Source organism: Myotis davidii, unplaced genomic scaffold, assembly GCF_000327345.1.
Source record: "Myotis davidii unplaced genomic scaffold, ASM32734v1 scaffold43, whole genome shotgun sequence".
NCBI lineage: Eukaryota > Metazoa > Chordata > Mammalia > Chiroptera > Vespertilionidae > Myotis > Myotis davidii.
This window is the reverse complement of record NW_006294590.1, coordinates 2,540,830-2,554,478: the sequence shown is the minus strand read 5'-3', so window position 1 is coordinate 2,554,478 and position 13,649 is coordinate 2,540,830. Positions and strand designations below refer to the sequence as shown.

The window sequence follows — 13,649 nt, the reverse complement described above, 5'->3', positions numbered from 1 at the left end:
GAAAAGAAAGATAAACCGCCTCCTTTACAAACCCCAGCCAGGGGTTGAAGCCGCAACCTAGGTCTGTGCCCTGACCAGGAATGAAACCCACAACCTTCCGGTGTGTGGGACGACACTCGACCAACCGAACCACCCGGCCAGGGCTAGACTCCTTCAGTTTCGAAAGGCCCTTGCTTGTCTCTGAGGCATGCCCCTCACCCTCCCGTTTTAATGTCTCGAGAGTCAGATGCATCCACAGTGGGGTTGGCATCTGACCTCGGGGATCATGCCCTGAGTGTGTGTCACCACACACAGGCTGAGTTTCTGTTTAATGTGCTTGAAACAGTGCCACATGGCCCAGCCTTGACATAGGTCGTGGTGCACACGTGGTGTAGTGTGTGTTCGTGAAGCCCATCCATGTGGGAGGGATGAGGGAGCGTTGCCAGCCCAGGGTCTGAGGAGGGATGGCCCCTGAGGGAGCGTGCTGAAGGGTTGTAGGCTTTATCATCAGGGACAGCCTGTCAGCCAGGAGTGCAGCTCGGAGAAGGAATTGCCAGAATCAGGTGGTTAAGGCACCAGCAGCTGGCATGACACCTCCACACTTTGCCCAGACTTGTTCAGGAGCAAAATAATGGGGTGTCTCAGTTGATGGTGTCTTTGGTTTGGCGAAATGTGTTATCTTCAGCCCCAGGTAAGTGGTGAGCATGTGTGTAAGCCAAGTGTCCCCTGGGTGGCCCGCCCACACTGGCTGCAGCTCCTGTCCTGGCAGGTGATGGTGGAGGCCTACCGGCGGGACACCGCCTCCAAAGACCAGCTCATCAGCGAGCTCAAGGCCACGAAGAAGAGGCTGGACTCGGAGGTGAAGGAGCTAAGGCAAGAGCTGATGCAGCTCCAAGGGGACAAGAAGTCCATGGAGGCGGAGCAGGCGCGCTTGCAGAAGGAGGTGTCCCGAGTGCAGCAGCAGATGGCGGCTCTCGAAGGGCAGCTGGAGTCGGTGCAGAGGGAGCGCGATGAGATGGAGACCCACCTGCAGGTCTGGGGCTGTGCGGGGCTCCCGTGGGACACTTGAAACTGCAGCAGCTGTTTCATTCTCTGGGCCGTGGGAGCTGGCGAGGGGTGTGGAGCGGTGCTGGGACTGGGGTTCATGTGCACAGGTCCCATGGTTGAGGAGAGGCCACCGTGCAGGTGGGAGCCTGGTGGAGCTGGCAGTCACAGTGAGGCCGAAGGTGCCTGTGGGCAGGGAGAGCGAGACCTCAGTGCAGAGGCCTACTGAGTCTGAGGGGCGATTTCTGAGATGATAAATGGGGGACATGTCAGATCAAAGCTGTTTGACATGTGAGATTTTTTAAAGTCCAGGAGAGGGCCAGGTGGGATGCAGGTGGGTAGATTGCCTGGAGGCTGGCAAGCTGAGAGATTTGAGAACAGACGGTGTTGGAGCCAGGTGAGTGCAGGTTGAGCTGCAGGAGCCAGGGGCTGGGTATGGGACACCTGCAGCCGCGAGAACACGTGCCCTCATGGGTGTGCTTAGGGCAGCGAGCGGGGCCAGGAGGAGGCCAAGGCCCCTGAACCAGTTCACGGTCACTCCTCCGGTGCTGGGGCGCCCACGAGGAGGGAGTCCTTCCCAGCATTCCCGTCCTCTCTCTGACACAAGCAGCTCGGGACACTGGACCTCTCTGAAGCTGCCATTCGTAAAGGGCACAGCTCTGTCAGGGCCTGCAAAGCCCACGTGCTCGAGGCAGCCCCGAACTGGCCTGGGGACCTGGATTGTGTGCTCACGGGCTGCAGCGGCGGCGGGGCTTGTGCTCACGGCCTTCTCCCTCCCGTGCAGGCTCTGCAGTTCGACAGACAGCAGGTGGCTGCACTGACAGAGGCCAACAAGGGGCTCCAGGCCCAAGTGGAAGAGCTACGGCAGGAAGCCGCCAGGTGAGCACTGGGCCTCCCCTTTCTGCGTGTATTTTCATTTGAGTTTTGTGTCCTGCACTGTGCTCGTGTCAGCCTGCGACTGACGTGTGAGCCCGTGGACGGGCTCATTGCCCTGTCCTGTTGGGTTAGGAGCATGTGAACAGCGCTAGGAAGAGCCGGGCGGCAGATGGGAACACGTGCAGGTGGAAGCAGAGAAATGGGTGGCTGGGGTTTGAGCTGCTGTGCTCGAGCGCGGGCCTGGTGTCCAGGTCCAGGTGCTGGCAGGTGGCTCTGCTGGCAGGTTTGAGCGCAGTGCTGCAGGACGGCAACACCAGCCTCGTCTGCTGAGTTTATAAAATGTTGGGAGGGTTCTTGAATCTGGGGGTGGTGGAGCTGGAGGCAGTAAGGGAGACTTGAGACAGCTTATCTCGTCTGGCACGCCCAGGGCCATCACCGAACAGAAGCAGAGGGTGACACGGCTGGGCTCAGACCTGAGCAGCGCTCAGAAGGAGATGAAGAGCAAGCACAAGGCCTACGAGAGCGCCGTGAGCATCCTGAGCCGCCGCCTTCAGGAGGCCCTCACCGCCAAGGAGGCAGCTGAGGCTGAGCTGAGCCAGCTGAGAGCCCAGGCGGCCGATGGTGCCAGCGACCTCGCGCTGCGCGTGCGTACCGCATTTGCTCGGCCCGTCGCGGCTTCTCAGGGTGGGACGTGGGGCTATGAGCATTTCCCCTGAGACCCTCCTAGAATACTAGGAAAGGGGCAGAATGAGTGTGTGGGCAGCACTTCTCTAGAATTCATGGTATCAACGTGACCAGGGATGTGAGCTGCACACAGTCCTCGCCATGGCCCTGTGAACCTGCGAGGTGTGCGGGTCAGCTCTGGTGAGTGTGAAACAATCCAGAAAAGCGTTTTGGGGGAGGTGGCATTTGACTGGCCTTGAATAAATGAGGCTTTGGGGTGGACAGGCCGGTGTTGCAGCAGAGGATCCTGGGAAGGTGAGCTGGGGTCAAGGCGTGTGTTGCGGACGGACAGCTCAGGCTGGGTGAGACCTTTGGCTCTCCTGTTGAAGGGCAGTGAGGCCAGGAGAGGCTGCGATAGAAAGAACCAGAGCACATGCAGGTGGCAGCATGAAAACAGGATTGCTCGGGTTCGAGCCAGTGTGCTCAGCACGGCCCGGCGTCCAGGTTCATGTGCTGGCAGGTGGCCTCATCCTGGAGGAATCGGGGAAGGAGGTCAGTGTCAAGAGCCCAAAGCCTTCTTTAAAAACGATATGTATGTTTTTATTGATTTGAGAGAGAGAGGAAGGGAGAGGGGGAGAGAGAGAGAAACACCAATCGGCTGCCTCCTGCACGCCCCCTACTGGTAATTGAACCAGGACCTCCTGGTTCATGGGTGGGTGCTCAACCACTGAGCCACACAGGCCAGGCCCAAAGCCTTTGGCTTATAGATTATGTTTAAGATAATGGGAGGCTGGTGTCCCTGAGCAGCGTGGAGGACGCGGGGCAGGAGGGAGCTCCTGGCTGGGGCATGGGGTTGAGTTCATGACATGAAGGTTTTCAGACTGGCTTAGGGCCCTGCCAGCTTTGGGTCTGATTGTTTCCTTTCACGTTTGCTGCTTGGAGTAAAATTCTACATGAGTAAATTACTGTGCATTTCACCTGTTGCTCTCCAGCACAAGCTGTTTCACTTTGTTTAGCAATTGTGTCTTCTTTCGTGTGTATTTTCGTCTCCTGGACTTACCATAGCATGCTATCTTTTTGCCGAATTGTTAAATACTCCTCCTCATCTGCTTACTTTATAAAATGTTGGGAGGGGGGAATTTATTCAATTATAATTTCCCTTCTACTATAAAACATTTCTGTCTGTTCTGTTAATTCTTGTGTTTAGATGGCAGGTGGGAGGGTAAAGCCTGTAGACTCTGCTTTCTGCTGCTGCAGGAGCTCAGCCTGAGAGCCACCTGCTGTTCAGTCTGCTCTCAGCAGGTGTGAGGTGGACCTGGGCAGTTGCTCACCTTCCTGGTCCTCAGTAATAGGCCAAAGTGAGGCAAATAGTTAGACCAGTGATGGCGAACCTATGACACGCATGTCAGAGGTGACACGTGAACTCATTTTTTTGGTTGATTTTTCTTGGTTAAGTGGCATTTAAATATATAAAACAAATATCAAAAATATAAGTCTTTGTTTTACTATGGTTGCAAATATCAAAAAATTTCTATACATGACACGGCACCAGAGTTAAGTTAGGGTTTTTCAAAATGCGGACACGCCGAGCTCAAAAGGTTCGCCATCACTGAGTTAGACCTTCATGAGGAGGCTCCGTAGAGACAGCTGGGAAGTGCTCAGAACAGCAAGAGTGTGTATGTGTTCCTGTGCGTAGGTGCACGTGTGCTGCTGGTTATATCATGCAACAGATCACTTGCCACAGATAGTAATTTATAACTTACCTGCAAGTCAAACTTTCCTGTGTTTTCAAAGCACTGAACTGAGGGCGTTTTGTCTGTGAGTCGCTGTGTGCAGGCAGGTTAGTTAAGTCCTCTTAGGGGAAGGGAAGTGCTGTGAGAAGCGCTCACCTGTCTGTGTGGCCGGCAGCCTCTCAGGGTCGGGCGATGCAGGGCTACACGGAGGGAGATTAGCCCTGCCACAGCCATATTGAAGTCCATGACCCGGTTCACCTTTCTGTCCTGCTGTTAGGAGAGAATCCAGGCCCTGGAGGTGGAGTTGCAGACCGTGGGCCACAGCAAGGTGATGCTGGAGAAGGAGCTGCAGGAGGTCATCGCGCTGACTACCCAGGAGCTGGAGGAGTACCGGGAGAAGGTGCTGGAGCTGGAGGACGAGGTAGGCGAGCTCGCGATCACATGGCAAAGTGGACAGGCCACCCACTCCCGGGGCAGCTCTGGAGCAGGGAGACGGGGCCCTGGAGCATCAGAGCCCAGCCGGTGTGCCTGACCTGTCAGCTCTGCCCTCCGCACACTGTTCAGTGCTTCTTTGGATTTGTGGCCACCCAGGTGCTGGACTCCCCGCATGCACGTAACACCTGCCCCAGCAAGGAGTCCCCACACCTTAACACCTGCCCCAGAAGGACGAGTGACCACTGCCTCCGTGTGGTGGGCATCAGAGGGCTTGTGGCAGCTGTGCTCCTGACGAATATGCTCTTTTATTTTATTGTTTGTTAATCCTCAACTGAGGATATTTTTTCCGTTGCTTTTCGGGCGGGGGGGCGGGGGGGCGGGAACACTGAGCTCACCGGCCTGGGCACTCACATACTCTTGTTGCAAATACAAGGAGCCTGGCTCAGACCGGCTGGACTAGAAAGATCCCACATGACCGTCAGGCCCCAAGACGGCGCTGCCCCCGCCCGGTGTGGTGCGCCGTGTCCTGTCGCTGCGTTTCATGCTGGCTGTTCCCTTTTCTGGTGACTGTATAACCTCACTGGCATTTGTTTCAGCTTCAGGAATCCAGAGGCTTTAGGAGGAAGATAAAGCGCCTTGAAGAGTCAAATAGGAAGTTGGCTTTGGAGTTGGAGCACGAGCGAGGGAAGCTCACCGGCCTTGGACAGTCCAATGCGGCTTTGCGGGAGCACAACAGCGTGTTGGAGACGGCGCTGGCCAAGAGGGAGGCCGACCTCGTGGAGCTGAACCTTCAGGTGCCGACTCACACCACGGGGGAGAGGCAGGCAGCCTTCCGGGCTTACCTTGTTGTCTGTGTGCAGCTGTCACAGCTCCTGCAGGGAACGTGCGCACAGCCCAGAGTCTGCCCATAACTGAGTCCCGGGAGAGCTTGGGGTGGCGACTCCTGCTGGGCCAGGTGGGCCTTCCCCAGCCAGGGCAGTTGCCCTGTAAGTAAGGGACTAACCCCATTGGGGTCTCACTCCAGACCTTGTCCTAGCCTCAGGCTCCATAGCCTCTGGTAACTGGGGAAGCTGGGCATTTCAGCGATGCCCTCCCTGGCCATCAGCGGCCTTGGATTTTTTGACCATCAGAGAGTTTATAGACTTGTTCTTATTTTATTTTATTTTTGTTGTTAATCCTCACTCAAGGATATTTTTCCATTGGTTTTTAGAATGAAAGGGAAGGAAAAGTGGGGGTGGGGGGGGTAACAGAGAGACAAAGAGAGAAACATCGATGTGAAAAAGACACATCAATTGGTGGCCTCCTGCACATGTCCCAACCTGACCAGGGATTGAACCTGCAACCCAGGTACATGCCCTTCCTTGACTGGGAATCAAACCCGTGACCCTTTGATGCATGGGCCAGCACTCTAACCACTGAGCAACAGCATCCAGGGCTCTTAAAGACTTTTGTGTGGCACTGCTGCCCACCACCTGCATCACCCCCTCACCAGGGAGGTGTTGGCTTACAGCCCTGATTCACGTGCCTCTTGTCGGCCATAGGCTTGAGTATGGTCATGTGGTCATGCTTCTGCCACCTCAGGTGTGTGTTTGTGTCTCCAGAAATGGAATCTCCATGCTTCCTGTTTTCCACGCTTGGTGGTAACATGTTGTGAGGCCTGTGCCACCCACTGCTGCGCCCCCTGTGTGGCGCCAATCACAGTGCCTGGGCTCTGCAGGCCGTGGCACTGGTGTCCTTCCTGACTCCCCTCTCTGTGCTGCAGGTTCAGGCCATCATGCAGCGCAAGCAGGAGGAGGACCGCCAGATGAGGCAGCTCGTGCAGGCCTTGCAAGCCGCACTGGAGAGAGAGAAGCTGGAAGTGCACAGCCTCAGGGAACAGGTGTGTGGCCGCGTCTGACCAGGTCCACCGCTGCCACGTGCAGCCTTTGCAGGGCACGTTTTCAGTGTCTGAAACTGGGTGCAGGCCTCTGCCTCCAGGAACTTGCCGTACAAGTCCCGAGCACAGAGGTCATAAGGGCATGGATGATGGGGGGGCTGGAGAGCCCTGGTGCCCATCAGGACAAGTGAGGGCAAAGGGGTGCTGCTCCTGCCTTTGCCCTGCTGACGCCCGTGTCCTCCTTCCAGGTGGCTGCAGCCAAAGTAGAAGCAAGGCACAACCAGCGCCACTTCAAGGCCGCCACCTTGGAGCTGAGCGAGGTGAAAAAGGAGCTGCAGGCCAAGGAGCTCCTGGTGCAGACGCTGCAGGCGGCGGCCGAGCGTCTCCAGTGAGTGTCCACGGACCGAGGAGAGGCTGGCTGGCAAAGGGTCCCGACCAGGGCTCTCCCCCAGGCCCAGTTAGCGCACTCAGGTCACCCTTGAGCAGGTCTGGGAAGGAGGACTGTCTGACCCTGTCTCAAGAAGCTCGCGCTTCACCCGCATGTTTCAGTCCTGACGCTGCCGTCCCCTCTGCCCCTTCGGTCCCGCATTGAGAACAGTCCCCCGTGTGAGGGATGTGCCCGCCTCCAGGCTCACTGTCGGCTCTGAGGAGGCAGCTCTATCACGTGTGCAGGGATGCACAGTGGTCCCTCTGACACTATCCTCCCATGGTGATCCTGGGGGTTTGTGAGGCTCAGGTGAGACCGTGCATGCAATGCTCCTAGACGGTCCTGCCCAGAGGGAGCAGTAGGTGAGCTCACCCAGGGCAGGTCGCAGTGAGCGACACCATTGGGGCTGGCATGTCAGGTGGCACACGCGTTGTGTCTGCCTTGTTTCCTGCCCCAGGCTTCAGGAGGGGAGACATGCCCAGGAAGTCGCCCAGTTCCAGGCAGAGCTTTCAGAGGCACGGACCCAGCTACAGCTCCTGCAGCAGCAGTTGGACGAGCAGCTGAGCAAACAACCTGTGGGCAACCAAGAGGTGATGTTGGGAACAGCTTTGCATCCCAGCTCACAGGGCTGCAGGGCTGGGCTCTGTGCGGGCACGCTGAGCCCCTTGGTTCCCTGTTCGCTTGCACAGGGACAGTGATTTGTTCTAAGTGTGACATCATACAAGACACAGAGAGAGAGCACTTTTTGTGCAGGAAGGCCACTGTGAAATTCTTTTGCTCATGTGACTTCCCTCCTACAGATGGAAAACCTCAAGTGGGAGGTGGATCAGAAGGAAAGAGAAATCCAGTCCCTGAGGCAGCAGCTGGACCTGAGCGAGCAGCAGAGCAGGCGGGAGCTAGACGGGGCCGAGCGGGCTCTGCAGGTACCGGGCGTACGACGGGCCGATTTCCCTTAGATGGTCGTGACTTGCGCCGTTACTGTGCCCGCCGCATCTGTGGTAACTGGGAACCGTGGGGCCATGTTACCCCATTTCACAAGGACATCTTGGTCACGCAGCCGACGAGGCCAAGGACACCAGAGCCTGGTGCCCCACTGGGCTGATCTGAAATGTAGTGTGATTGTCACAGCGCGTGAGAGGCCACCAGTTGGGACACACGGCTCCACGTGGTGTCTGGGACAGCCCTGACTGCTGAGGGGGGTGAGGAGCGTGGCTTGTGTATCGTGGCTTGACTGACAACCAGAATCGACTTTGCTTCTTTCTCAGTAGCTGAGCCCGGGATTCACAGGGGATCCCTGAGGTTCATTGTAGGTGTAGTCAGGGCAGCGTCACTGGCTCCTGACAGAAGCCCTGTCACTGGGTAACAACAGGGGGATGTACCCTAGCCAGTTCAGCTCAGTGGATAGAGTGTCAGCCTGTGGACCGAAGGGTCACAGGTTCAATTCCGGGCAAGGGCACATGCCCGGGTTGCGGGCTCGATCCCCAGTGCAGGAGGCAGCCAGTCAATGATTCTCATCGACATTTCTCTCTCTCTCCCCCTCTCTTATTTCCTCTCTAAAATAAATACAAATATTTTTTAAAAAAAGAGAGAGAACAGGGGATGTGAGAGTAACTGTGAGCATCACAGTCTCAACTGCTGGGAGGAGCTAGAGCCAGGAAGGGGCCTCCTACAGCAGCCCGTGCTTTCCTGTCCCCCTAGACTTGCAGCACACGGAGATCTCTGCTGTGCACTGAGATCTTGTAGCTTTGAAAACTCTGACCTGACTTCCCTTAGAACATCAAGTCTGAGCTGGAGGTGATGCGGGAAGACCTGTCCGTGACCCAGAAGGACAAGTTCATGCTCCAGGTGAAGGTGTCGGAACTGAAGAACAACATGAAAACTCTGCTGCAGCAGAACCAGCAGCTCAAGCTGGACCTGCGGCACAGCGCGGCCAAGACGGTGAGCAGCTGTGCCGCCAGAGGAACGGCCTGCGGGCGGGGCGGGCAGGTTCTCTGACAGTTATGGGACCACGTTCAGCAGCTACCGTGTGGAAGTAAGTGGCAGAGAACTCTGCTTGGACAACAGGCCACATCATTTTATTTTATTTTCTACTCAGTTGTTTGCTTCTTTTCATGAGTTCAGGTGCCATTTTGTTGACTGGGCTTTGTAAACCCCAGTGAGGCCCTGGTATGCTGTGTTAGCAAGATCCCTGGCCCTCGGCGAGTCCGGCTGGGACACAGCTTGGGCCTGCGGATCCCAGAACCCCAAGGCTGTGGTCACCGGCCCTGCTCCGGTTGTCTGCATGCAGTGTCTCTCCTCAGTGTGTCTACGTGTTTTCATGGTCAGGGAAGTAGCTTAGATTCAGAGCTTTATTACCAACGTTTGTCTATCTGTGCAGAAGTTTGACGTCTTACAAACGGAAGTCGTCTGGGTTGGAAAATTGACTTAATTTTTTAGGGACTCTCAGAGTCAGGTTGTGGTGTCTCCCAGAAAGGCCCACGTGGGAGCTCGCAGTTAGGGCTCAGCTCTGTCCTGTGCCGGGACTGGGTTGGCTCTCACGTGCAGTAGGAAGGCTGTCTACTAGGCCAGCATTTCCCAAATCCCTGAGGCTGCCTGCTCCATGGGCACAGACAGGCCGATGTGCCTTCTCAGGGTCACGTGGGGCTGGGAGGCACCTGTGACGGCAGAGAGCTCACCGTGCGCTTTTATGAACAGAGAAAGGAACGGAGAGGCGAGGCCAGCCCTTCCAGCCCCGTAACGCCGGTGAAGGTCCCCGACTGCCCCGTCCCGGCCTCACTGCTGGAGGAGCTGCTGAGGCCCCCGCCCGCCGTGAGCAAGGAGCCCCTGAGGAACCTCAACAGCTGTCTCCAGCAACTGAAGTATGGCGGGCTCTGTCTCACGTCGCTTAGTCTCTGAGTCACATGTTTAACTTGGCAGAGTCTCTGTTGCAACACTAATGCCCACCCAGGGCTGCGCAGGTCTGTGTTCAGTGGGCCACATTGTACGGTGAGAGTTGCCTGCAGCTAAATGGCTCTGAGAAACCCTAAGTCACCAGGACCTGAGCCTTTAAATCCCTCTCGCTGTTTGGAAGGCCTGGCCATGTGGGGGCATCTTTTCTGACCCTCAACTCTGTCTTCCTCGTTGTCCCTGAGCAGAAGCCGTGTGTGCAGAGCCTTGTGGCCTATTGGCCTCTGGGTGGCACTGAGAACAGCATCGAGGGTCCCTGCGGTTCTGCGACCCGTCTGTGTAGCTGGTGCAAACAGGGAGTTCTTTTGGTCCCTGAAGGCACCACAGGTGTGAGCGAACGGCCATCTTGGGGAAGCGATAGCATCTGACTGGCCTTCCTACCTTTGCCTCTTGTGTCCCCAGGCAGGAGATGGACAGCCTGCAGCGCCAGATGGAGGCACACGCCGTCACCGTGCACGAGTCACTGTCCTCATGGACTCAGGGGGACCCTGCCGCCAGCCCTGCTTCCCTGGGCGACCAGGCCCTCCCCGGAGGAGACACCGAGCCACCCGGTCCCAGCAGCACCTCCAGAGAGCGGCTGGGAACACCCTCTGCCGAGCACCCCCATGCTGAGTGTGTGTGATTGTCCCTCACAAGGGACCTTAAGTTCTGCTTTACAAGGAGTGAAATAACAGGAGCCACCTGCAGGTCACAACCAGCTTCCCCAGAAGTGACCAAACCTTCAAACCCCAGCTGAGCTCTCAGTGACAGTGTTAGAAGGTGTCTGGGGCCATTTGCAGGAGGCGAACCCTCACCAGTGATATAGACGCTGCTCTGTGGCCACCGGTCCTGGGGAACCTGGTCGTGGGCCCACTTCCTCACTTCACCTCCCCGCGGAAGTGAAATTTTGCACCTTTGGTTTGTATTTTATTTTCACAGCCATCCCACCATAGGATGTGTATGTAAATACTGAGAATCGTAACCTAATCTTTAAAAAGTATGTCCCCGTATTATTTAAAAATGACCTGAATTGTCTGCTTTTCGATTGCCTTTTAAAAATCTGCTGTCAGGAAATAATGTACATGTAGGATTAAGGGATGTCAGTAAGAAAATTATATTTTAAGAAATATAATTATTTTATTTACCTCCTAAAACCAAATATTCTTAGAGCATTCTTTCTTGTTTTTGTTTCACTTTATTTTTGAGTGTCTTTTCCTTGTTAAGTGCACGATGCCCAGCTGTCCAACTGCCCTGCTTGGCCTCACCACCCCCAAGCAACATGGCTTGTCCAGGCCGCACCTTCTGTGCCCAAGTGGCAGTGTCCACCAGGACCTGTGATGGTCGGAGACACGCTGGGCTCAGTGGTGATGGCTGTCGGGTCTGAGGTGCTGTAATGATCAGGCACCCGGAGTGTGTGAGGTTCACCTGTACATGTCCCACCTGAAGTCCTTACACCGGCAGAAACGGACAGACTGTGGGACTTGAGGGTTGTATTTTCGTCCCCAAGTTTGCTAAGAAAATCTAAGATAATATTTATTGTAATAAGTCAGAGTGAGGTGGGTGCATGTGCACCCTGTGTGGATCTGCTGCTCTGAGGGTGGGGTGACATGTCCAGATCCGACATCATGCCAGCCTGTGTGCTGTGTCTTGTGTCTTGTTTGTGGAGAAAACAATATATATTTTTATTGGTTTGAAAGAGGAAGGAAGAGGGAGAGAGAGAAACATCAGTAATGAGAGAGAATCATTGATCGGCTGCCTCCCACACACCCCCTATTGGGGATCAAGCCAAAATCCAGGCATGTGCCCTGATCGGGAATCAAACCTTGACCTCCTGGTTCATAGGTTGACACTCAACCACTGAGTCACACTGGCCTAGAGAAAACAGTGGTATTTTTAAGCTGTCTGTGTTCTCTTAGAACGTGCTGTCATAAGGTTCGTTGATAAAGTAGCGTTAACCACAAAGACGTTTAGAGTTTAAAGAAGGGTCCCTAGTAAGTATTGGGACTTCTAAATACATCTCTCATTTGTACAGGGTCAATCTTGAAACAATACTTGAAAACTCATAAATGTATCCTACTTTTCATAATAAATTGGAAAGCATTTTTGACAAAAATGTTTTTGTGCCATTGGAAGAGAAACATGATAATTTATGTTCTTAGTTACTTTGGCTGCATTATTCTTGTTTTAATTTTAAAACCAAGACATGGCACCCAGCCCCATGCCTCAGTGGCTCTCAGACTCCCCAGGGAAGACCTGCCACTGCCTCCGTGCCCTTCTCTCAGGAAAAGCTAACCCTGAACGCACCCATCAAGGGAGGCCGTCTCTGTCCTTGCCGCCTTCCTTCTCCTGTGCCACCATCATCCTCGGTGCCCATTCTTCAGCTCAGCCAGCACCTGGCCGGCTTTGGTACCGGCTTCGGGCGCGGCTCCTGCTTGCTTATCTCCACCGGACTGACTGCTTCCTCCCAAGATGGGATGTGTTCTTCTGTTCTGGGCAGAAGTGGAATGGGGAATTTACTCATGAGAAACAGCAGTCAAGTCCAGAGTCCGTATAACCCAGGTTCGCCATTGCAGGTGTGTGTGTCTCTTCATCCTGTGTGACGAACGCCGTCCTGTCCTCACTCGGGAAGTTGGCCCGGGCACCTGATGTCCTTACTTGCTTTTCTTACATTTCAAAAAAGCTATTGCAATGTCATTATCATTGATTTCTCCACAATGCACACCAGGTAGATGCCACGGATCTGAGAGGCTTTGTTCTACAGGGCGGGCAAAAGCATGGAAAACATTTCATATGGAAAAATAATACGACAATAATACAAGAATTAACTTCTGTGTACTCACAGCTGTAAACCTACTTTTGCCCCGCTCTGTTTGGAGGGATCAGAGGCGTTTGGTTCGGGTGTGAAACAGGTTCTTGTCCAGGGTCCAGGGCGCAGCATCCACTGGGCAGTCGGCCTGCAGCCAGGGCGTGAGGAAGTCTCCTCGAGCCCCTTGCAGCTTAGGCCTCCCTTGGTCTAGGGTTACTGCAGGTCACCGTGACAACATTTCTACTTCATGGGTATCTTTCTTAACAAAAGTTCAATGTGGTGTGTGAAGATTCTGGGGTGAGGGGCCAGCGTGACCCCCCCTTCAGGGACCCACACGACGTGGACAGGCCTGTGACGTGTGAGACACTCAGCCTTATTCACGCAATGACCACGTCCCGGGCGCGTCCCATGGTGGTGGTCTCAGGTTATATAAGAGAGTCTTCGGGGGCATGTTTTAGAGGGCCTGGGACACTCGGTTTTAAGTTATTCATTTCTATTAAGAATTTCCTCATAAAAGGGAGTCCTTAGATTGGGGCGTTCAAGGGAAAGATGTCATCATGCACCACAAATTGTAACTTTAAAAAGCATGTTGATTTTTTATAAATTTAAGCGTGCTTGGGAATTCCTTAAATTTTGTGCAATAAACTATTTTTTGTTAAATATTTTCATATTTCATTGGTGGGTGGGGCTCCACATATTGGGAGTAACACTTACCTTACGTTGTTACTCTGTTCAAATACTCGTCTCCAAAGAATTTTACTGTTTTGCCAAAGTTTTAGACAGGCTGTGAAATCCAGCGTCGGTGGTGGATCGAGTTACCCGTATTGTTGCCTCTCTGTCTCCACGTCACCTGCTGCCACATGCCAGTCAGTCTTAAGAGGGGAG

At 54.6% G+C, this 13,649-nt stretch overlaps 1 protein-coding gene across 1 annotated transcript in view; it reads left to right on the top strand.

The window, feature by feature from the left end:
* GOLGA3 (golgin A3) overlaps positions 1 to 11,117 on the top strand; it is a 29,043-nt gene extending 17,926 nt beyond the window's left edge. Inside the window, exons 14-25 of the mRNA XM_006768811.2 lie at positions 749 to 1,012; positions 1,808 to 1,902; positions 2,327 to 2,543; positions 4,573 to 4,716; positions 5,327 to 5,524; positions 6,493 to 6,609; positions 6,855 to 6,994; positions 7,491 to 7,623; positions 7,834 to 7,956; positions 8,807 to 8,971; positions 9,728 to 9,891; positions 10,382 to 11,117. Coding sequence (XP_006768874.1) covers positions 749 to 1,012; positions 1,808 to 1,902; positions 2,327 to 2,543; positions 4,573 to 4,716; positions 5,327 to 5,524; positions 6,493 to 6,609; positions 6,855 to 6,994; positions 7,491 to 7,623; positions 7,834 to 7,956; positions 8,807 to 8,971; positions 9,728 to 9,891; positions 10,382 to 10,601 — 1,980 coding nt within the window. The 3' untranslated portion in view covers positions 10,602 to 11,117. The remainder of the gene's footprint in view (positions 1 to 748; positions 1,013 to 1,807; positions 1,903 to 2,326; positions 2,544 to 4,572; positions 4,717 to 5,326; positions 5,525 to 6,492; positions 6,610 to 6,854; positions 6,995 to 7,490; positions 7,624 to 7,833; positions 7,957 to 8,806; positions 8,972 to 9,727; positions 9,892 to 10,381) is intronic.
* Positions 11,118 to 13,649: the final 2,532 nt, after the last annotated feature.